This window comes from Lactuca serriola, chromosome 4 (genome assembly GCF_051521515.1).
Source record: "Lactuca serriola cultivar US96UC23 chromosome 4, Lser_US96UC23_V15, whole genome shotgun sequence".
Classification (NCBI taxonomy): domain Eukaryota; kingdom Viridiplantae; phylum Streptophyta; class Magnoliopsida; order Asterales; family Asteraceae; genus Lactuca; species Lactuca serriola.
Window position 1 is genome coordinate 309,109,245 of NC_136411.1, and position 23,465 is coordinate 309,132,709.

Sequence of the window (23,465 nt, forward strand, 5' to 3'; positions counted from 1 at the left end):
CGTGAGATTCCTGCACCTGCTTCACCATCTTCTAAGAAGAGAAGGGCAACTGATATGACCAAACACATATCAAAGAAGAAGAAGAAGATGAGTAGGGTGATTATTTCATCAGAGTCTATTGCTGATGAAAATGAAACAATTCCAGAAACACCAGAAGCTGATCTTCAGAAAGATTCTTCTCATATTGCATCAACTGATGTAATACCACCCGAAGTTTCGGTTGCCAAGACAGTTTCTGTGGAGGCACGAACTTATGACATTTTTGTAAACATATCTCATATGGATGCAAATGTCAAAATGGGGTGAGGATGCTTCACACACTGGAGACAAAGGTAAACCTTCGGATGTTACCCCAGATAATATTGTTTCTTTACCTCCACAACTCACACCTGTCATTTATACTACATCCACAACTGATTCTCCTACCTATGAAAACATCACCAAACAACCAATTACATCTCTTTTTTCTTCACAATCCACTGATCCACCTACCACCACTTCACGAATTCAAGATTCTTCTTTCATGGAAACTGAACATGAGTCCGAAGGTTTTAGAGGGACGTTTGAAAATTTGGAGTTTGATGAAGAAGAAACTGACTTCCCAGATCACATGCTAATGACCATGAAGCAGTTCAAGATATTGAATATGAAGCTCAATTCAATTCTTCAATCTCAGGATGATCTTGGAGGAGGAAATTCAGTGACCTGTCTCGAAGTAGATGATATGTTAAAGTTGCTTGAAGGGAGGATTACTTCAAAAGTTTCTAGGATGACAAGAGATTCCGAGTCTCATATATTGGAGAAGATTGATTCTTGCGATCATAGCAATGAGCTGAGGGTAAATTCTCAGAAATCTACTTTTGAAGGTGAATTGAAAGAATTGAAAATGGTGGCAAAGGAACGTCATGTCTTATTTGTTCAAGATGTGAAGAAAGTGCGAGAAGATGTGAATTTTAAACTCCAAGAGCTTCGCGATGATATGGAAAAAGAGATTGTAGTGGTTCGTACAGAATTTGCTTCTCTACATAAGAAGGTGGATATCATATGTGATGTAGTTACCAAATTTGCCAAGTTGTACGAAGGTCTGAGTCCTCAAATTGCTTAACTTTCTACAACTGAGAACAAGAATTTTCTGGAAGTCTTCACATTGTTAAAGGAACTCAAAGCCTTGTCCTCAAAACTAGATTTGATTTCTCCGTTATATTCCGAATATCTTATCAAGAAGTTTTCTCAATTCGAAGCCTTACTTCTTTAACAATTGGCTCCATTTTCACGTATATCCAGCCTTCTTCCCACAACGTATGCCCCACCTGCTAGTACAGGGGTGCAAGGGGGAGAAAGGAAAAATGAAGGATCGAAGGCTGGAGGCGAAGATGCGAAAGTGGTGGGAAAGGTGTTTCCTTCAAAGTTCTCAATAACAAAGCCAGTGATAGCAACTGCTGGTCCTATTTCTTCGACAGTGGTAACAACTGTGCCAATCACAAAACCAATTTCGAAGGGAATTGTGATTGGTAAATCTGCTGATATTAGTGGGAGTGATTTGAAGGAAAAAGATGTGATTGAAGAATCAGCTTCGAAGGCAAGGGGAAAGTCAATTCTTATAGAAAAATCTAAAGAAGAAAAGAAGGCAGAGGCTGAGGCAGAACTGGAAAATATGAGACTGATTCAAAGCATAATGACTCAAAGGGCTAGTGATCCTCTTGGCATGAAAAGGGGTGATCCATCAAAGCACTATAATTATGAGACAATTGAAGCCAATGTTGCATTTAATAACATGTATTCATTTGAAAAGAATCCGAAACAAAGTTACGTTGTCACAAATACGGATGCAAGCCAGTTGGACTTTCCAATTAACGAAATGATGTTCATCATGCCTCAGTTTAAAGCAGAAAGCAAGTTCAAGGAAAAGGATGAAGGAACACATATGAAAATCAGGTTTCATGCGGTTCTTGCGAAGCCTGATGAAGATGTATAGTCATTAACAAAGATAAAGAAGGTCATAAGCATAAAGAAGGATGTGGTTTTCGAAAACACAGTCCAAAGCATGAAGTATGTGGTGATCAGGGCAAATGGGAATGTGTGCGAGTTTACAATTACTGACTTTCCTTTAATGAACTTGTATGATCTAATACAAATTGCATTACTGCTGAAGGATAGGTCATTTTCATATCTTCAGAACACAGATCCTGATGAGTACAAGCTGGGAGTTACTCACATCAAGATTTTTATTGAAAAATATTATGAATGTTTAGCAATGACTGATGTGGAGTTGGCTATAGCTAAGGTCTGGAAATTGCAGCACCTATGGCTCATTCGAAGACTCAAGCAGACTTAAAGAAATATGCAGATGGTGAAATCTGTTTGAAGCCTTTTGGCTTAGTCTTCTCTGGGAAGGACAAGTCAGGAAAATCAAAAAGGTTTTTGTTCCAGGCGAGTGAAGTTGAAAGATATTCTACTTCGCAATATACGAACTTGATTGGTCGTATGAATCATTGCAAGAAGAATAATGAAGGGGATAAAAAGGAATTGAAGAAAGTTATCTCATGGTACACTGAGATACGAAGAGTAATGTTGTACTCCATTCAACTGCTTACGAACTGAATTCTTCAACTCTGTTTACAAAGGGGGAGAATGTAAGGGTAGTTTGGTTGTAATGAGTCGAAGCCTAATATGTACTCTTCGTATGGTCTGTAATATATTTTACTAGGGCTCTTCAGATTCAAAGCTTAAATGTTTTAGCCTTAGTATATTTTTTGTATGCTTTATGTATCCTATAAATAGGATCGTTTACTAGAGTTAGAAAAGGTGAACAAGATTGTCTATTCTCTCTGTAAAAACTCTTAAAGCGTAATTGAGCTGAAGTGAAAATCTTATTTACATCGTGTGTTCAATTACTAATTGATTCATAAACATTTACTCTAATTCATTCTATACTTGATTCTTTGTTCCATCAGTTACCTAATGCTGTCTTATCCTATTCTTGTTAGGATTTAGATTTTTAGTAATATTTATAAATATTGTTTGAAATTTGAACATGGTTACACTTTCTATTCACGAAGTATATTGCAATTTAATTTAAGTATTATGCAATAATCTTGTGCATTCCTTTTGAAAAAGGGACATGGGGAGTATCAATGTATTGGGCTTCTTGACCCTTTAGGTTGGTTATTTGAATGTTGCATTCAAGGGTTGAGGATGATCAAATTTTCACTTTATTTTATTTCTTCATCTATAGGTGAGTTTACAATTATTTAGCAAAATGAAAATGTCAATCGAGAGTTGGAAAATCTACATAACAAATATTTGGGATGTTGATACTATATAAGATAAACGGTTTTGCCGGATCTAATGTTGTAGGCTATGGTGTACTGATAAAATATGTAGTAAAACATTTCATAAATGCATAAAGCTTTTATATGTCTACAGAAAAGTCTTTGACATATTGTCTTGTTTTTCTGCACTTTGCGATTATTAATATTTTGTTTTTATCAAAATAGAAAGTCATATGATCTTACTAGCTTTCACATTAGCTCTTATTGTGGAAAATAGAAATAAAAGATATTTTGCACACAACTGTTTAAGGCAAGAAAGTATTGATGCTTTATTGGTGTAGTTAAAATGAGTGTCAAGATGCCTAAGCTATTACCACATATCCAAGCTACAATATTAATGTTTTGCTACACTAACATAACTTTTGTTTACTTATTTACCCTCTTCCTTTTCGTTTTAGGTATGAACAAAATGGTCGGTAATCACTTGGATAAGCTACTTGTGACAAGGGATTCTATAACTATTGTAAATGAGCTTGAGATCCAGCATCTTGCAACAAAAATATTGGTTTTGGTAGGAAAAGCACAACATGAGGAAATTGGTAACAGAGCTAATCTTGTACTTTCTTTTGCAGGGGCTTCTCCAGGGTGTAGAAGATCTCAATAGGATGGTATTGCATTCTACTGAAATCATTATCAGATATGCAAAGGCAATTAACAAAGTAAGTCAAACTTCAGTTATTGTGTTATTTATCATATTTTAATAGGAAGGAGCATAGAAAAAGGTTTTTCTTTTCTAATGGTAGAATTGTTGAGTTTTATTTAAAGATTTCTTTTATAATGAACAAAAATTGAAAGTGTAATACTAAATATGCCAGATTGATTCAAAGTAGAATGATTAAATAAGAAAAAATGAAAATAATTAAGAAATAAAATTAAAGTACGATGCTAATTTAAAGAACATTGTATTTGTTAACTTTTTAGCTTTAATAAAGCATTATACTTTTAAATGTACAATGTTATCGTTGGGTAGCTTTTTCAAAGTATATGTAATTATAACATACATAATTACAACAATGTACTTCTATTTGTCTAGTAATAAGAAAAAATTGAAAAGAACTAAGAAATACAAATTAAAGTAAGATGCTAATGCAAACAAACAAAAAAATTTCATAGTTATTTCTTGCATTTAGGGCAATCAGAGGCTAATTTTAAAAAATAACAATGTGATTTCATTTGTCCAAAGTGCCCTTATGAAAGGACTACGAATTAGTGACAAACTGGTTCCAAACTTACCTTAGCTTGTATAACATCCATTGCATTGCGACAATTAAAATAGAAGAAATACTAAATTTACTCAGATTATAGCAACGTGGTTTGAAAGTTCATTGCTATAAGGGTATACATGTTTTTTTTTTTCAAAAAAAAAGAGGATCACACACAAACTATCTTTTTAATTGATCAATTTTTCTAATAAGAACTACTATTCAAATTATAACAAAATGCTTTAAAAGTGCATTGCTATAATTGCTATAAATGGAAAAGCCAAGAATTACCAAAATGTATGAAATATGTGGTATTTATGATTTACTGATGTCATGTTCATCATAAATCCATATCAATTTGAAAACAGAAACTATATGCATAGATTTTCAAAACGAAATACATGCTATCGACTAAATTGCACAAACACACAGACACACAATTACAATCATATACAACACACGCATAGGTACATAATGAAATAAAAACATTTATATTCGCCACACACACACATATACATACAAGTCAATGATAAAACTTCAATAAAAATTAAGAACTAACATGCTCCTCGAACGGAATTGAATGAAAATTCAAAACTTTTTTTGAATGCGTAATGATTTTCTTAGTTGAGAAAAAATAAACTCGAAAACAGTAAAGACTTTTTTTGAAAGCGTTTTGCAAATGATTGTAAACTATCTATATCTATAACGTCATATAATGATAAAGAGAAAGAAAATCAATTGAAATCTAATTTAAAATTTAAAATATCCGGATTTTTTGACGTTCGAAATTAATACTTTCCAAGATAAGATGATGGTTATACGAATTGCTTAACTTATCATTGCATTTTTGTAGGGATTCGATTCGACTAAATCACAGATCGAGAGTTAATTTAGGAGAAATTGAAGAATGATTATGAAAACACCTTCAATCAATATACCTAATACGGTATGCAACCAATTAAAGGAGTATTGGCATAAGCGGAAATTCACTTACATGAAATAGGCGGAATAATTCAACTGGGGGGAAGGGGCTAATTGACTGCCACGTGATGAATTTTTATTTATTTATTAGATTAGGGGATGTCACTTTTGTTCTATGTAATAAATCTACAATATATGAGTATTTTATTTGTATATTGTTGTTTTTTTTATTGTTATGGTTAAAGTTAGGGGTGAGCAAAAACCGCACCGCAACTAAAATTAACCGCAAAAACCGCATAAACTGCAACCGCAATAAAAACCGATGGCGAGGTTATCTGTTTTTCAAAAACCGCAAATTTGCGGTGCGGTGCGGTTATTAGTTTTCAAAAACCGCAAAAAAACCGCACCGCACTGCATATATTATATACAATTTTTTTATCAATTATTAATTTATTAAATATTAAAAATAAAACAAGTTTCATGAATGGAAGATGGATAAAATACTAGAAAACAAAATTGTTGGTTTTTTCTTATGTTTAACTTTGAAAATGATGAAATTAGACAAATTTAAGATATTTATTGTTAATTACTATTGATTTGACGTTTTTAAGATATTATTTATTTGTGATTTAAGTTAATTGTCTTATATCTTAAGTTGTTTTGTTATTACAAGTAATATTTTTGAACTTTTAAAACTATTTGAGCTCTAAACCGTGAATAAAAACAACACAAAATAACCGCACCAAATCAATGCGGTTAATAACCGCAACACAGAAAAAACAAAACCGCACCGCAAAAATAATCGCCTAACCGCATCGCAAAAATAACCGCACCATGCGGTTTTGAAAATGGATTAACCGCATTTGCGGTTAGCAGTAAGGTTTTTGCTAATAACCATACCGAACCGTACCGCGCTCACCCTAACTAGTTGATCGGAGAACAATTAAATTAAGTCAACGTGTATGAGAGATTGAAAATATGGTTCAACTAGATCGGACCCAAAGACAAAACCCGAAAGCATCCGAACATCACACGGAACTTCATGTCCTCATCGCCTTCAACCGGAGTCCAGAAACACCGTTCCCACTCCTTTGTTTAGCAAAATCTAGGGTTTGATTCTATATTTTCCCAATTAAAAGCCATCATCATACTAATTCCATCTCAATTTTTGTCTGCATAATCCAATCAACATTTGATTTCATCATGAGAACTCGAAAAGCAGACAATCCCAAATCGCCCCCTGCGGCAAAAAGAACCCCACCGGCTAGAAAATCGGCAACTAAAACCCCTACCACGCCACCACCCAATGCCTCCCAGCAATCAACATCTGAACCCACGGTTACTCCTAAGCGTGCTTCCCTCCCTAGAGGGAAGACCATGGCGACCAACGATACCACGCCAACAACTCCAGAAACACCAGGTACAAAGTCAAACCTCAAACTTGATTTATGTATACCTTCGCCTTTTGTTTTCTTTATGTTCATAGTTCGAATGAATGATTAAGTCCAAAAAAGAAGTAGTTACTTTTGTTTTCTCCATAGTATTCCGTTTTTACATTCAATTTTCTAAATAACATGAAGGTATCATGGTCATTATCATGGTAATCGTTATGTTGAATACCATGCAGTGCATTCACTATCCTGCATCGATGTAAGTTCTAAGTTTTTGTGATGTTATGCATGCAGTTAGTGCAATAAAACCACAGGCTGACACAGTTAAGGCAACTCCGGGAACAAGGTCTGGAAGTAAGAGGACTGTTAAGAAAGTGGTTAAAAAGACTGTTATCAAGAAAAAACCTAAATTGGCTGATGCTAAGGCACAGCCTGATTTAGTTGCAGATGAAAACGATGATGAATTACTCACAGAAAAAGATAGCTTCGAGGAGGTGAATGATATGGAACATGCAAAGCTGCAAGAATCTAGCCCAAGTGATGCTAAAAACTCTATCAAAGGGGAAGAACATGTTGATGATGTTTGTATGCCTTTAAAAGATGATGAAGATACTATGAAGGATGTTGAAGAGGGGACTGATGTTAAGCCCTCTGTTGAAAGGTCTGATTTAAGAGATGTTGCAAAAGCCATTGATAATCAAGAACCAGAAGTGGATATGAAAGAAGACATGGAAACAAAAGAGAAGGAAAATGAAGAAACCATTGATGATAAATCCTTAAAGATCCAAGAACCCTTTGTAGAAGCTCAAACAGAGGAAGAAGAGGAACCTGAGGAAGAACCTGAATTTGAGCAACTCATGAAGAATCAAGAAATCATCATGGAAAATGAGAAAAAAGTTGAGATTGAAGAGGAACCTGAAGAAGAACCTGAAGAGGAACCTGAAGAAGAACCTGAAGAGGAACCTGAAGTTGAGCAACTCATTAAGAATCAAGAAATCATCATGGAAAATGAGAAAAAAGTTGAGATTGAAGAAGAACCCGAAGAAGAACCTGAAGAGGAACCTGAAGTTGAGCAACTTATTAAGAATCAAGAAATCATCATGGAAAATGAGAAAAAAGTTGATATTGAAGAGGAGCCTGAGGAAGAACCTGAAGAGGAACCTGAAGTTGAGCAACTCGTTAAGAATCAAGAAATCATCATGGAAAATGAAAAAAAAGTTGATACTGAAGAGGAGCCTGAAGAGGAACGTGAAGTTGAGCAACTCATTAAGAATCAAGAAACCACCATGGAAAATGAGCAAAAAGTTGAGATTGAAGAGGAGCCAATGGAATGTAATGATGATGAAGTTGAAATGGAGAAAGATATGAATGAAGAAGTAAAGAGAGAAGAAGACCTACAAGAGCATGTATGCTCAAGTAATGAAGAAAAGAACAAAGACAATGACATTGACAATGATGTTCATGAAAAAGAGAAAAAAGGTGAGATTGAAGAGGAGCCAATGGAATGTAATGATGATGAAGTCGATATGGAGAAAGATATGAATGAAGAAGTAAAAAGAGAAGAATGTCCACAAGAGCATGTATGCTTAAGTGATGAAGAAAAGCACAAAGACAACGATATTCATGAAAAAGAGAAAAAAGTTGAGATTGAAGAGGAACCAATGGAATGTTATGATGATGAAGTTGACATGAAGAAAGATACAAATGAGGAAGTAAAGGGAGAAGAAGATCCACAAGAACATGTATGTTTAACCGATGAAGAAAAGGACAATGACAATGACATTCATGAAGAAGATGACAAGGGTGTACATCAACAACAACAAGAAGAGCAAAGTGAAACAAGGTTAGAAGAGGAACAAGCAGAATGTAAAATAGCTGTAGAGGAGAGAAAAAGAAGAAAAGAATTTGAGATATTTGTTGGTGGATTGGATAGAGATGCCACAGAAGAAGAAGTAAAGAAAGCTTTTCAGTATGTTGGTGAGGTTGTTGATATCCGTATGCATAAAGAACTTCCAACCAATAAAAACAAAGGATATGCATTCGTGAGATTTGCTAATAAGGAGCATGTAGCACGTGCTTTAGCCGAAATGAAAAACCCTGTTGTATGTTTATGTTTATGCTTCTCTTTTAATATACTACTATATTTTTGTTTGTAGTATAAAATGCTAATAAAAGTTGATTATTATTTATTTAGATACATGGAAAGCGATGTGGAACTGCACCTAGTGAGGACAATGATACTTTGTTCTTGGGCAATATCTGCAATACATGGACAAAAGAAGCTGTAAGGCCAACATCTCTCATTTCATTTTGACCTTTTTTCTTTCAATATTTGTGTATATGCTCCACTTTACCTTCAACTTTATTGCTTGTATCTGTTTTTTAAGTCACAAACCACTATTTGTTCTATGTAGAGAACTTTCTAACAACATTGATATATTGCAAAACAGATAAGACAAAAACTCAAAGATTATGGTGTAGAAGGTGTAGAAAAGATCACACTTGTGTCTGATCCTCAACACAAAGGATTAAATCGTGGGTTTGCATTTCTTGAATTCTCAGGACACCCTGATGCCATGCTGGCATTCAAAAGGCTTCAAAAACCTGATGCTATATTTGGTCACCCTGATAAAACTGTAAAAGTAGCTTTTGCTGAACCCTTACATGAACCTAATCCTGAGGTTTTAAAAGAGGTTAAATCTGTGTTTATTGATGGATTGCCACCTCATTGGGACGATGACATTGTTAGAGAATATTTAAAAAGTTATGGTGTTATTGATCGGATTATGCTTGCAAGAAATATGTCATCTGCTAAAAGGAAAGATTTTGGATTTGTTGATTTTACTACTCATGATGCTGCTATTGCTTGTATTGATGGGTTGAATAAAAGAGAATTGGGTCATGAGAAAGTAAGGTCACAATCTTTTTTTTATCATAATTGATTCATTTCTACTGTTTTTTTTTGTTGTTGTATGTTTTTAAAAGGGTTAATCGCAAAAAGACCTTATATTTTGTGTTTTTTTTTTCGGAATAAACCTCAAGTTTATTTTTTGCTTGAGAAGATTGTTGTATTTTTTCATTTTTACTGATCCGGCCCTTTTAGTCATTTTTTTTTCGGAAAAAAAATTGTAAAATGTGAGGGGTTTTGGAGAAAAACTAAAAAAGTTGAGGGTTTATTTGGAAGCATCTGGAAGGTTGAGGGTTTTTTTTCGGAAAAAATGAAAAAATACAAGGTCTTTTTCAGGCAAAAGATAAATTTGAGGTTTGATTCGGAAAAAAACACAAAATATAACGTCTTTTATGAGATTAACCCTTTTAAAAATTTTGATTCTAGATTGTTTTGCATATTTATCTGGGAAAATTACAAAAAGGGTTAATGTTATAAGTTATAACTCATAAATGGGTAACAATTTTTTTTTTTAATCTTTACAAAACACAATTGTTTTGCAAAAGTAGTATCTGATAAGCAACTGGAACTTTGTGTTCACAAAATACCATTATTTTAATGGCATTTTTTGAAGAAAAAAAACCAAATAATTCATTACCCACATTTATGGTAATATTTTTAAAGCAAAAACACAGTTTTTTAACCCTTAAAAAGCCATTATATTTTGGGCAGTTTCATTGTTTAGCCACTAATAGTTTATTTTTTTTTAATAAAAACCATAAAAGTTTCAGATTTTTTCCAAATTAACCGTTTTGACCTTCACATTTCACATTTCACATGTAAGTTTGTTATATCAGGCTTTACATGAAACACTCAAATTTAACCACTTTGACCTGATATATTATATCAAGTCAAAATGTTTAAATGCGAAAAACATCTGAAACTTTTATAGTTTTGTTGGAAAAAAATAAAGTATAAGTGGTTAAACCACAAAATTGCCCAAAATACAATGTTTTTATTTTTTTATTTTTTTATTTTCTTTTCTTGTAATCCACCCTATTTATTGTTCTTTAATTGCTTCAATTGTATAACAAATTATACATATTGCTAGATTAAAGTGAAAGCAAGGCTTTCAAATCCTTCACCTAAAACTCAAGCTGTGAAAGGTGGAATAGCTGGAGGCTTTCGATATGGTCATGGAAATGGTGCTTCCTTTAAAAGAGCTGGTATATAAAATAAAACACACTTTAATATAAAAAATATATACAAGGAAAAATAAATAGAATACCAATGCACTTTATTTTTCACTCATACTAACAGCATATACTTACATTTCCTTACTTATAATACCAATATCTCAACTTTATTTGTTACATATTGCTATTATTAGCAAGGAAATGTAAGTATTTTTCTATTTTGTGTGAAGAATATGTGTAAAGAAAAATGAAACTTTATTTGTTACAATTTGGTCTTACAATATAGTGTTGAAATCTTGATTATATATAATGTTTTTTCAGGTAGGGGTTTTGGAAGAGGTCCATATCCTAACAACAATATGGAATTTCCACGAGGTGGCAGAGGTTTCTATCAACATGGTCAACATGGTCAAACCAGTAGAATGGGTTATACAGAGGATTACCCGCCAGCTGGCGCTCATCCTTCTTTCAGAGGGAGACATGATTTTAGACAAGGTTATTGAGTAATCTTTTTGAATATTTATCATTGGTTTTTGTGTTACTTTTCTTTTTAATTGAGTCATATTGATTTGATTCTATTCTCTGCATCATTTTAATTATAGACTTGTTTTATTTACAAAAGTTAAAAATTAACCATGATAAAATCTCATTAAAACCCTAATAAGATTAGGGAAACTTATGTTAAATCATTATGTTTTAGGCAATTTTTATTGTTTGACCACGTATACCTTATATTTTTTTCAGTCAAACCATAATCTTTTTGGATAATTTTCCAAATTAATCACTTTGGCTTTGATATAACAGCCAAAAAGGTCAATTTTGGAAAACTGTCTTGAAACTTTTTTTATTTTGGTTGAAAAGTATAAAGTATTACTATTAGTGGTTAAACTTAAGCTGCAAAACTGCCCAAAATAATGTTACTTTTGTAATTTGTCCATAAAATTATAACAATATATATATATATATATATATATATATATATATATATATATATATATATATATTTGAAATAAATTGTAGTTGTTAAATAAAAATCATGTCTTGTTTTACAAAAAAGTTACATAAGTAAAGATGATTTATACAGTTACATTGCAAAATTTTCTTTTATTCCATGATTAATTATAAAGAATCACATCCATATCCATGAAGAGTAAATAGTTTCATTCCATTCCATTATATAAAATAAAACAGACTTGTCTTTCTCTTTCCATTCCCAAGAAGGAATGAACAATTCCATTCCATCATAAGTTCATAACACATAGCTAGCTACCAATTGATATTTGCAGGAGAGAGGTGGAATAATTTCAGGGGTCCACATCAGCAATCTCAAGGCCCTATGCCATTCCCACCTAGATACGATGATCATCATCATCATGATAATCATCATCATCATCCTATGCCTATGAGAGGACCACCATTTATGCCTGAAGAACAATTCAACAGACCTTATGAAGACCCCTACATATATGGAGATTCCTCACGTGGTGTAAAACGTCCTTATTATGCAGTATGTTATGTTCACTCCTTTTTTTTTTTTTTTTTTTTTTTTTTTTTTTTTTTTAAGTTAAATTCAAGAAATAGCAACGTACTTCTCTTGATTTGCTTATTATAGCATCATACTACAATTTTTTATTTCTATTACAACATTTTAATTAAAATGATCTACTCATTGTAGAAATACCATAAAAAAATTTGGGTATATTTTTTTAAGTATAATGTTTTAATAAGAAAAGAAGTTGAAAGTACAATGCTATAATTGGAAAAAAGTACTTCATTTAAAATTTTGTTTGTTTTTAGGAGCAGGATCCTGTGTATATGGAGCATAGTAGAGTTCGGCCTCGTTTCGATTACCCTGAGCCTCCAAATTCAGCTCCTGCATCTCATTTAAGAGGTTTTCTTTTTTCTTTCTAAAAAAAAAAAGAAAATCAATAATTAAATGTTTATGTGAAGCCTAATTTTTAATTATTATCCTTCTGTTATTGTAGGAGGTGGTAGTGGCATGCATTCACGAGACTACTATAATAATAATTATGACGTGAGTAATATTTTATTATTATTATTATTATTATTATTATTATCTTTCTTTGTATTATATACAGCATTGTATTTTCAAGTTATTATTTATTTTTTCTTTTATTATTTAAGGCATTGATTGTACTTTGAAAATTCTCTTTAATCCAATATAATCAGTTTTCATATATATATTACACCATGAAAACTCTACCTGTTTTTCTTTTCAAAGTACATTAAGAAATTAAATTTTTTTTTTTTTTTTAGTTTTTGATAATCTGATTTATTGCAGTATGAAGGTCCATATTCATCTTACTATGGTGGTGGTGATCAGCGGCCTTATGGTGGCAATCAACCTTATGGTGGCCGATATTATTATTAAACTATTTAACTACTGGTAAAAAAAAAAAAAAATTTCTAAACCCTTCTTTAATTTTCCAAATTTAATTTCTTTGTATAATTTTGATTCTTTTTTCAACAAAATGTGTCCAGGTGTACAAGATTTGAGTTGCTGTGCTGGCATGTTCTTCTCTCTCTCTCTCTCTCTGAAGGAAAGCCCTTTAAAATCTTTTTTTAAAATTCATGTTCTTTCCTTTCCTTCTCAAGTTGTTTGGCTTTCTTAGACATATATATTGGGAGGTTAATCTTTAAGATATGGTGAAGGATTTTAGTCTTCTAAGTAAGATGTTAGGTATAAATCTGGGATCAGATATTAAGTGAGAAAGGTAAAGATTTGAATTTGAAATAAAATAGAATCTAAGCCCTGTAGATGAGACTTGTGGATATTGTGAAATCTGGAAATAATACTCTTAATTAATGGATTGTATGTTTTATAATGAGTGTTCAAAGTTCAAAACAGTATCTTTCACTTAATGTTCTGAAGGTTTCTAGTATGTTGAAGGACTTGTAACAACTTTTTATAAGGATTAGGATTTGATCATTTTTGGGTGTTATTTCAAGAAAATAAGTTGAATATGACTATGTTATTTCATACTTTGAGAAATGCAAGGCTTTTACACGTGTCACTTGTCTTAGGAATTGATTGTAAGGTTGAAAATAAGGTTGCTATTAGTAAATATACATGACATGATAGAAGAATATGGAGTCTGGTTTAGTTATTTCCTGTAGGCTTGTAACTTGTTATAGCTTCTTTTGCATTGAAAAGGTATTTTTGTTGGAGAAATAGCAACCTACTTTATCCTTTTTTTATATACCAAAATAGGCAATGTACTTTGGCTTCTACTATAGCAATGTACTTATAATTTTCAACCGATTATAACATCTTTTAACCTGAAAATGATGACATGGCATAGTTGTTTCCATGTCATTTGCCATGTAAGCAGACGAGATTTTTTCTTAAATTTAAGTAAGTTATTGAATATTATTTATGTTATGGTAAAGGTTAAAGCTATGAAAGGAAAAGTACATTGTTAAATTTTGCAATTTATCTTTTCTGGTAAAGTTTTAAGTTCAATTCTTTGCTGCCCATGGTTCCAAATTTGTAGGTTTCTGCTTTTGTCTGGCCTCATTCGAAGCTCTCTTAAAAGTATTTATATATATATTTTTTTTAGGTAGAGAATTTAGAAGCATATGATGTATGTATATTTGTGTGAATTAATAAAATACATGCATTTATGGTTTGTTGCAACTTTTGCTATCAAATATTGGTTGTCCTTTCCTTTACTTGTATCAATTGGATTGATGATTAGTTCTATTTATGTAGATGGTTGATCCTTTTTTGTGCAAAAAACATATTCCCTAGTTTCTTTTGGTAAATGTAAATAAATTTATGATTTTAATGTCTAAAAGTTTTGTGAAATATATATCTTTTAGTTAATTTACAAGTTATTATATATCGTTGGCTACTAACGTAGAGTTTCTTAAAAGATGTTTTAGCATAGAGAAATTAAATATCCTTTTACGTTTTATTCCTAATATCTTCCTAATTATTTTAGATGGTGAGAAGTGTCATTTGATTCAATTTAAAGTGGAATAGGATGTTAAATTTGTACATTTGTCATCACTTAAATCGATTGGAAGAAAAGTACAAAAGTTAAGAAGATATTAATTTCTCTTTAGCTTATGACATGCAATGGTTACTTGAAAACATCGAGGAAGTAATGATTGTAGGAGTTACTTAAAACATAACTATTACTAATCTTCCAAATTATATTCCTTCATGATTCCACCTTCACCTTTATTGCAATTTGATGTTTATTTTTGGGCAAATTAGAAACGAATTTCGTTAAAACTTTATAATCATGGTTTTTTTCTTGTTTAATTTTTTCTATATTTTTTGGATGTTCTTGTTCAACCCATGGAGCCCTGATCTTGTATCCTCACCATCAATCTTTTATCCCCACCATCACTTTAAAGAACCTTTTGACACCCTTTTGCTTTCTCTTAGGCTTGATCTCTTCTCATAGACTGCCTCGACATCGAAACATCATTATGTTTCTCTTCGTTGTGGTTTAACCCAATATGTGCATCTGAATATTGGTTATGGTTGTTTTAAGATGTTTTGATTCTTTTCGAACTATCTGTGACATCTTCTGTTGTTTGAAGTTTAAGCCATTTTTCTTTATCCTTCACAAATAACCAAAACTCAATAATTTTGAATGCCTTCTCTGCGGTAACATTCTTAAGTTTTGGCCATGATATGTGTATTGTTAGCACCGCTTGGAATTGGGATTGGCTTGCTCAATATGTATGATATGGATCATTTCCGGGATAGTGATACATTGGTGGTAAAAAGATGGGTACATCAAGTTGAGTCGGTAGACCAAATGTGACAGATAGTTGATGAAGGGTTTCAAGATCCTTTTTATTTATTCTTGGAGTTTTTTGTTGGTTAGGAGAAGACATTTTGAGAGATAAGGAGGGCTTGAGAGAAAAAATTGATATTGAAGGTTATGGTGCGATAAGAATGGGAGGTTAATATGTATATTTACAGTGATTGAAAAAAAGGTTTAAAAAATTGAATTTTAAAAAAACGGCTAGTTTTTTTTTTATATAAAAAAAGTAGGTGAAACGCGAATTGAGGTAAAAAAGTGGTAAAAATTCTCCTTAATAAATGAAGATTTTTTTGCCACATGTCAATCTCTCATGAGTTTTGACACTTGTCATTTTGTGGTATTTTTGAAATAAATATTATTCACTTGTCAATTTTTGATTTGTTTCAATTTTTAAAATTAAAGTTATATACTTATATATGTAAAGTACTAAATATCATGTATATGATATTAAATTGCAATAAATACATTTCTTCCTTTTTTATTTATAGTTGTACATTAAAAATATTTTTTATTTACACTTTAATTTAATGTTTAATCTTTTTTTAAAATCAACCCGTGTATTATTACACGGGTCTCACACCTAGTATATAATCTCTCTCTCTCTCTCTCTCTCTCTCTCTCTCTCATTTAACCCCTCCACTCCCTCCCTCCCTCCCCAATGTCATTTAACCCCTCCACTGGGCATGCCACTATGGTAGGCCGGTGTGCATCGAACATGTTGAGCCACTCCCTCAAGCCTAAGGAGTAGATTGCATTTGTCTAAAATGGTAATATTTGTCTTTTTATTGTTTTATAAAAGGCATATCTTAGAAAAATCCAACATCTTTTTATCTAGTTCTTTAAAAAACCATTATATTATTTCTTGAGTCAATTAAGAGGGTGTTTGGAACTGGTTATTTAACTAATTCAACAAACATTTCTTGATAAAAATGTTTATTAGCTTATGTTGTGACAAAATTGAGTTTATAAAAAATGTTTAGATTAATTTATATGATAGTAAGAAGCTACAAGTTGATAAGCCCGCTTAAAAAATAATGTGTATATAAGCTTATATAATCATTTTGGGTGAATAAGTTATAAGTAATTTTCAAAATTAGGAGTGTGTGACTTTCAAAACTCATTTATAAGGGAGTAAAAAATGTTTTCAAAAACTATTTTCTGTTTTCCAAACATTTTTTTTAAAGTTTGTCGGCTTATTGAAAAAACTAATATTTGAAAAAACTAATAAGGTAATATGTATTTTTCAAACTCAATCCCAAACACTTTTTAAAATATTTTATTGAAAGTCTAATTTAAAACATCTAACGTAAAAAAACCCAACTTATTTTCATCCGACCATAAAAAATTGTTATATTTTTTCCAGTGTGTTAAAAATTCTATATTTTCTTTTTTAATATAAGGGGTTGTACCAAGAAAATCTTTAAGAGCCAGTTATCTAGCATTTATGGTTGTATAGGTTTACCGGCCTTAAAACCTTAAATTAGACAATTTAAAAAATAGAGGGGTTTTTAACGTAATAAAAATAGAGAAATTAACTAAACTAACCAAATGTTTATGACAATTAAAGAAGATAGTCATACATATTTTTTTTTTTTACAAAATAACCACCTCCTTTGGAACATTGCATTCTAGAATAGAGTTCGGAATGTGGAGTAGCCAATTCGGAGTGCCCATTTTGTTAGAGAGTAAATTCTCACAAATATTCATTTCAAAGTTAAGAGTCTAAACATGTTAACACTAAAATAAATTGTACAACCAAATTCCAACCTACTATTTAATCCTCACCGACTACTTTATTATCACACCAACACCCACCTAACTAACTATGATTTCTTATCTACCACTTAAATTCATTAGATTTCCCACATACCTCCATATTCAAAACTTAAATCGGTTTTGATCCTAAAATAATTTACACCAAAACCCATTAACTCCTCTAAAAAATGTTTTCCGACCGGTCGAAATTCATTCCCAGCGCATGTAGTTCATGAAGCTCCAACAATGCGCTAAGGTCTTGGGGCGTCTATGAATCTATGATGAATATGATAGAAGGCAGAGTACTAAAAGCCGAAAGTGGAATATAAGGAACCCGAGCAACAAATGTAGGGTAAGCTACGAGACAGTAAAGAAAAGAAAAAAAATGGATAATGGATATAAAGAAAGAGTATTGGATAAAAAAAACTTGAATGTGAGCGTGAGATTGTTGACTGTAGAGTATGAGTTTTGGGAAATTTGTGAGAAAATACATGGAATAACAAAACAAATTTATGGTTTTAATGATCATTTATTTATATTTTTATGGTAATTTCATTTAACGATCATTTATGAGAAAATACATGAGTTTTATGGTCATTTCTTATGTTTTTATGGTGCGAAAATACATGAGTTTTTATGGTCATTTCTTTATGTTTTTATGGTGAGAAAATACATGATTTTTCGCCAAAGGAAGATATGTATCCTAACTACCACCAAAATCCAAAATACATGCCCATAACATGTCCTCCGAAGTCTGGATAGTCTGCTCTGACCATAAGTTTGCAGGTGAAAAGCCGTGCTGAAATGCAGACGAGTACCCAACTCCTAATGGAATCTCTTCCAGAACCTGGAAGTAAACCGAATATCCCTATTAGAGACCACAGAAACCGGCACCCTATGACGTGCCACCACTTCCCGAATGTAGATATCGACCAACTTCTCCACCGAAATGCTCTATTGGATCAGAATAATATGCACGCTCTTAGTCAATCGATCCACGATGACCCATATCGGATCCACTCTGTGCGCTGTCCTAGGCAATTTAGTGATAAAATCAATTGTAATCTCTTCCCATTTCCAAATAGGGACTTCCAACGACTCCATTTTCCATGGGGTCGTTGGTGCTCGGCCTTGACTTTCCTGCAAGTCAAGTACCTCTCTACATACCACACGTATCGCTTTATACATGGCCACCGATAATTAGGCCGGAGATCTTTATACATCTTTATTGCTGCTCGGATAAATAGAGAATCTCGACTTATATGCCTCCCCCATCAATACCTGACGTGCATTACCCCAATATGGAACCCACACCCTCCGATGAAGGGTCAATAACCACCGACCATCATACTCAAAGGAAGCCTCATAACATGTTATGCGCTCACTCTCCCGATTCTTTTCCTTCATAGCCTCGACATGAGGCACTTGAATGTGCTTTAGAGGTGGGGTAATCACTATCATCCTCAAACAAACATCCCTAATCGGGGCAGCAACTGCATTTGCATTGAGAGCATTGGCTACCGCGTTGGCCTTTCCTAGGTGATAAAGGATTTCACAATCATAATCTTTCACCACATCCAACCATTTACGCTGCTTCATGTTCAGATTCAACTGATTCATCAGATACCTCCGACTCTTGTTGTCCGTGTGGATAGTACAGTGGACCCCATAGAGGTAATATCGATAAATCTTGAGGGCGAACACCACAACCCCCAACTCCAAATCATGTATAGGATAATTCGCCTTGTGAGGCTTCAGCTGCCTCGAAGCGTAAACAATCACATGACCCCGCTGCATCAACACTACACCCAAAATCGTGATTGATGCATCATGGTACACCAAAAAATCTCAACACCCTCTTTCAGGGCCAGAATCGGCACCTTACACAATCTTCACCTCAGAGTCTTAAAAGTTGTCTGCTGCTTAGGCCCCCAACAAAACTTGACGATCTTCTTTGTCAACAGGGTCAAATGAACCGCTATCTTGGAGAAATCCTTAATGAATCTCTGATAGTAACCGAAAGGTCTAGTATGCTCAAGAGTCATATTAAAGTGATATTTCTAATTAACATATGATATTAATGGGTAACACTAACAACAACTTGATATAATTGATTATTTATTAGAAATTGATTTTAATAAATATTAAATACGAATATGACATCTACTTCACTACGAATATGCTTTCTAACTTTATTTGCAATAATACTAATACTTTCTTTTTGAATTTGTCAAGAAGTATACTTTGAATTATAAGGAGCTTTCTCTAATATAACATTTTCAACTTCATCATTATAAGATGCTAGAAGTTTTAGTAGTTGCAAAAAATTACCACGATTTTGAAATTAGGAGATTCATCATGTCCTCATAAAGCATAAGCTTGGAATGTCAGCCAACGAATTGTTTCAATCGAAGCTTTTAATCATAAACGATTCTTCAATATTTGCGCTTCATTTTGCTTCACTATGATATTTTCAATGCGTGCTTCTTGGTTCATTAAGTTTTTAGCGAATGCAACAAAATTTCTATGTTGTGAACAACCAATGTGCTTCAAGAATGCACGATTTTTCCCATCATTAAATTTTTTTCCAATTGTCAAATCCTCTAACAGTAAATGGATCATAAGCATGGCACACAATTGGTTTATCGTCAAATATAAAACAAATAAAACAATAGGATGCATGTGTTGTTGGAGAATATTTTAACCAATTAGGGAAAATGTTGAACCAAGAATATTGGAATCTATGAGGATATTTCTTTGCACCTTTTTCATGTTCTTGCAGTCGTGGTTCACTTGTTGAAGCTTTGTGGCGTTTAATCTCTTGATTTGCATCATGAATTTCTTCATTATCAACCTTTGTTTTGAAAAAAAGAATGAATGGTTTTCATATTTCACATGATTGTATCTATAAAAATCACAATCGAAGAATAATTCATTCAAAATCAGTTAATAAGCCATTCAGCCCTTTAACTTATATCACCTATTAGATTAACATAAGCAAATAAGCAATGCTTATCACTCATCACTAATTAGTTGAACCAACAAGAGAACATATAACAATGTGTAATTTGTAACATCCCAATTTTCGAGGCCAAAAATTTCATTTTTAATTACGAGATTCATAACATAGTTTACCAAATATTGCCAATGTCATATCAATTTAAGAAAAACCATAACAATGTGTCTGAAAACCATGTCATCAAAAGTAATAAAAATCAGAGTACAATCCCAGAGATCTCTACATGGAATCCATATGAGTGTGTGTGTGTGTGATGCGCTGCTACACTGCCGACTCCTTCCCCTTAGACGAAGAGGTACCTGAAACCAAAACTGAAACTGTAAGCACAAAGCTTAGTGAGTTCCCCCATCATACCACATACCATACATAACACATACTGCTAGGCATATCTGGGTGCCTGACCTACCCCTTCAGTCCTCTCGACCGGTAACCGTGCCTAGCATACCTGGGTGCTGGCCTACCCCTTCGGTCTTCTCGACTGGTGACCTAGCCTAGCATACCTGGGTGCTGGCCTACCCCTTCGGTCCTCTCGACCGGTCATTGGGGACTATTTCACCCATATAATAATACTACTACTACTACTATCACATAAAATCATAGCACATAAGATAACTAACATGACTGGGCATTAACTACCCTTTTGGTCCTTTCGACCAACACCAGGGTCTATCCTACCTCTATTATCATATAACACATAACATCATAGCATACTAGCATGTAATCATAACGTAGCACACATACCAGACAAGTATCACGAAGACAATCATCTCAACTATAACTCATACTATTGGGCCGACCTTGGTGCCTTAGACCCACTTCTACTGGAAGGTAACTCATCTCGATGTCGTGTAGAACCCACACAGTCCTCGACATGGGTATCAACTCGTATCGACTCCTCAATTCCTACATAACGATCTTTCTCAATTATTATGCATACCAATAACCTTTACAGGAGTCAACCCAAACCCAAGCAAAGTTAACATTGGTCAAAGTCAACACCCAGTTGACTTGACTCGCCGAGTTGGTCTACCAACTCGTCGAGTCCATACTCCACTAACCCGATCCAACCCCGACTCCACTCGTCGAGTCTAGCAAGAGCTCGACGAGTTCTCCTTCATTCAAACAATCGGGACCATCTTCATCCGACTCGCCGAGTTCTTCCTTGAACTTGGCGAGTTCATCTCCCTCATAAGAATGTGTCCGGTCTACGACTCGCGAAGTTGTATGAACAACTCGTCGAGTCCATCTTTAAAGATTGGTAGATTGCCTTGGACTCGCCGAGTCTGTTCATACACTTGTCGAGTCCCATGATTCCCAGGCCCCTTTTCGTGCCTAAACATCTACGGGACTTTCCTCCCTAACAACTGGTCCTTCCATAGAAACGATTTGGTGGTCAATACACCGCGACTCGCCAAGTCCCAAGAACAAATCGTCAAGTCCATCCTTGACCAACACTATACAGTCAATTTGAATGGGTCTTAACACCACAAAATCATAGATATAGCCTCCTAATGTCCATTTCACACGTAAAGTTTTCAACTTGGTGCACATGCAAGGGGTCTGTGGCATCCCCATTTTCACGGCCAGAAAAGACCGATTTTGTTTATGCTTGTTTGAAAATCAGAGTAACATTTTACATAAAAGTGTTGCGTAATTTGTTCCCAAAATAAAAATATGATAAAGATTTATCAAAGCATTTTCGTAGAAATGTATTTCATTAAAAAGACTCGGGATGTCATGTTCGATACAGATCAAAAGCATAAATAGTACATTATAAGCCTTACAACAGTTATTTACAACTACTGGCCTATAATCCAAAAAATCCGTCATCATCATCCAAATTAAGCTCTGGGTCCACTACCTGTAAAACAGAAAGCTAAGTGGGTCAGACTTGGGAGCCTGGTGAGCATATAGGGTTTTCAACCCACAAATAATAATAAATTTATTAATTACATTGACCAACGATAAATTTATTAATTTCATCAAACCAATAATAACCCTGATTACCCATTCCCGTTATCCTCACTTTACGTCCCTAAACACCTATAAAAGGGACCTGGTCTAAGGATTTTATCATCGGGATTGAGTTTACTGCTAAGGGGATTCCTCAGCCTATATGTCCGTAAGGCAACCATGTGGGGGATGGAGTACACCGGTGAACATCAAGCCCACAAACACCTACAGTGTGACAACCCGAAATTTATTCCGTCATTTTAACCTCTCCTTCCGTTAATAAGCCTCGCGTTATTAAACTGTCCGTTAACCTTTTGGAATAGGTTAATTAAATTGGGACTTTTATTATGACTTCATAAGGATTGAAACAAATTAGTAACACCCTCAATATTCCCTTGAAATTTTTTAGTTTCAACCAAGTCAAATTGTGGCCATTTAATCGGGTGCGACCAAAAGCCCCGTTTAACGTCAGTATCGGGTAGATTTCCACCGAGCCACAAACTCAAACACTATATAAGGGTGAGTGGACTCCATTTGGAAACTTTCCACCCTCTCTCTACTCTATCTCTCTACAAAGCCGATTTTGATCCAAAAACGCCTCCTTCAAGCCCCAAACTAGTAGGTAATCTACCCTAACTTGTTGTGTAGCTCATTTAGCATGCAAATTTGTGGTTAAGACATCCAAAAGGGGCAAATTCATGTGTTTACAGCCCAATAACACTATTGGACCGCAAACACCCATAAATGGGGTTTTGAAGCCCCAAAACCCTTCTAAATCACTCCTAGAGCTTAGATATGACTTGTGGACTTGCATGTAGGAGCTTAGAGCACCAAAACCTTGTCATATGGAGAGTAAACATGATTTTACGGCCCAAGAACACTCTTGGACCATAAACCCCTCTTCATGAGCTGTGAACACCTTTTAAGGTGTTAAATTTTCCCTTACACACCTCCTAAGGCTTGGGTAAATGTCTAGAACCAACCACAAATGAAGTAAGGGCTTT

The 23,465-nt window shown here is 33.6% G+C and overlaps 1 protein-coding gene across 2 annotated transcripts; it reads left to right on the forward strand.

Annotated features, from left to right (window-relative positions):
* The first annotated feature begins 6,455 nt into the window (after window positions 1–6,455).
* On the forward strand, window positions 6,456–13,775 carry LOC145097274 (uncharacterized). Of its 2 annotated transcripts, none has more exons than XM_079034811.1 (11): window positions 6,456–6,875; window positions 7,141–8,948; window positions 9,041–9,130; window positions 9,297–9,755; window positions 10,845–10,959; window positions 11,251–11,424; window positions 12,216–12,436; window positions 12,727–12,820; window positions 12,915–12,964; window positions 13,232–13,336; window positions 13,432–13,775. In XM_079034811.1, the coding sequence occupies exons 1-10, from the start codon at window positions 6,659–6,661 to the stop codon at window positions 13,319–13,321; spliced, it is 3,318 nt and encodes a 1,105-aa protein (XP_078890937.1). In that variant the 5' UTR covers window positions 6,456–6,658; the 3' UTR covers window positions 13,322–13,336; window positions 13,432–13,775. The 2 variants fall into 2 exon arrangements, with proteins under 2 accessions (XP_078890937.1, XP_078890938.1); XM_079034812.1 differs by having other exon boundaries at window positions 12,733–12,820.
* The last annotated feature ends 9,690 nt before the right edge of the window (window positions 13,776–23,465 follow it).

Coding starts and splice junctions, on each gene's coding strand:
- LOC145097274 (XM_079034811.1), top strand. CDS start 6,659: ATGAGAACTCGAAAAGCAGACAATCCCAAATCGCCCCCTGCGGCAAAA. Junction 6,876..7,140: donor AACAACTCCAGAAACACCAG/GTACAAAGTCAA, acceptor TTATGCATGCAG/TTAGTGCAATAAAACCACAG. Junction 12,965..13,231: donor ACTATAATAATAATTATGAC/GTGAGTAATATT, acceptor GATTTATTGCAG/TATGAAGGTCCATATTCATC.